The sequence below is a fragment of the Morone saxatilis genome, unplaced genomic scaffold, assembly GCF_004916995.1.
Source record: "Morone saxatilis isolate NCDOM2014 unplaced genomic scaffold, NCSU_SB_2.0 Contig12, whole genome shotgun sequence".
In the NCBI taxonomy this organism is placed as follows: domain Eukaryota; kingdom Metazoa; phylum Chordata; class Actinopteri; family Moronidae; genus Morone; species Morone saxatilis.
This window is the reverse complement of record NW_023339674.1, coordinates 17,707,820-17,709,353: the sequence shown is the minus strand read 5'-3', so window position 1 is coordinate 17,709,353 and position 1,534 is coordinate 17,707,820. Positions and strand designations below refer to the sequence as shown.

The following is a 1,534-nucleotide window of genomic DNA, read 5'->3' as shown; positions in this document are numbered from 1 at the left end:
AATCAGTGAGCTTATTGCTCACACACAGCTAGCTTAAATGCTAGCAGCATCTACAGTACAAACAATCATCACCATGTAAAAATCATCTGACTGAGTCCTCTGGCGTATAATTATAAATTAACAAACGCACATTAATACAATTACAACTCACCCGTAGTCAACTGTTTAGCTACACGGATGTATTTTAATTAATAGTAGCCAAACTCGCCCCTGTTTCCAGAAGTTTCTGACGAGTCCGACGGCTCCTCAAGCAGCTAACAGGCTACATGCTAACAGACGAAGTTCACAGTACAAACTAGCATTAGCTGTAATCTCGCTAGATACCTAACTATCTTATGTTAGTGGACAATAAGTGACTGCTTTCTTTAGCCTGTCTTGTAATGTACCTCTGCTTATATCGACGCCAGATAGAGTGGCTCAGTTAGTTTCATATGTGACGATAAAGAGGACCTTACCTCTCAACGTTATCTGTGCAGACGCTTGTTTTGGTCCTTCACAATCTGCCTCCTCCAGTTTACACTGGCGAAGTCCGTTTGCTGTTGGGCAACACGAAACCAGTGGGACCTCTATGGGTGACTGACTGTGCAACATGGAACCAACTTCATCGCGGTCTGTCGCTCATCCCAACAGGCTGCTTCCTGTTCACCTTGAGCTCCTGCACTTCTATTGGACCCTTTCATGCATATTAATGTTTGACCTCACAGGAACCCCGAGGACTGCACGTTTTAGTTTTTAATATCGAAAAATGAATCCACCTCTGTACTGCTAAAGAGGGTGAGCCAGCGTGTGTTACAAAATGGACTTGCCAGATTATGACTGCAGGCTTGGCTATTTTTAATTCAGAAATAATTAATTCTCAAGGTAATTTAAGAGCACCTGTACGTAGCACCACAGCCAAATGAAGCGCATTCAGGTGCCATTATCACACACATTTTGCAATATCTCTAATGATTTAGTTCTTGAATGTACACAGCAGGATTTCTTACTAGTTAATAATTAACTGGTTTCTTGCTTATTTGGAGCTGTATTGCCCTGTGCAAACTAAACTCAAAATTGGGTCATGTGGCTTAAGGCAGACTAAAACTGGTAAAAACCAGTTGCAGATAGCCTAAATTAAACATTAATAATTTATTGTTTTAAAAGGTGTGGGCATAGGAAGGCCCATAAACCAATGCTTATAATAGAACAGTTAAAAGTTAAAACATAAAATTCACTGGCACTTTAATCATTTCCAACCTTTTAGGTGCAGAGGGTCCTTACAGTTACAGTAACCCTTTCCCTTTTATATAATTTTGAACCAGAACCTTAAATCACCATAAATATCATATCACATACTGCACATAACATGCCTAGTTATTTAACTTACCAAATTTTGAAAAGGATTCACCCACTGGACATTTGTTTTACATAGATGATTTACAAGAAATGCTTAGGTGATCCCTTCCTACACTGTATATGACTTCCATTCATGCACTGGATTATATGGGGGTTAAGAGCTAAATGAGAGCTCAGAAGAAGTGATTCAAACAACAAG

The 1,534-nt window shown here is 39.6% G+C and overlaps 1 protein-coding gene across 5 annotated transcripts in view; it reads right to left on the bottom strand.

Annotated features, from left to right (window-relative positions):
- Window positions 1–611, bottom strand: part of fkbp8 (FKBP prolyl isomerase 8) — a 6,953-nt gene extending 6,342 nt beyond the window's left edge. For 2 of the 5 annotated variants that reach the window (XM_035653776.1, XM_035653777.1), the window contains exon 1: window positions 456–611. In XM_035653776.1, the coding sequence (XP_035509669.1) occupies window positions 456–591 (136 nt within the window). In that variant the 5' untranslated portion in view covers window positions 592–611. The other 3 variants (XM_035653778.1, XM_035653780.1, XM_035653779.1) reach the window with 2 other exon arrangements.
- Window positions 612–1,534: the final 923 nt, after the last annotated feature.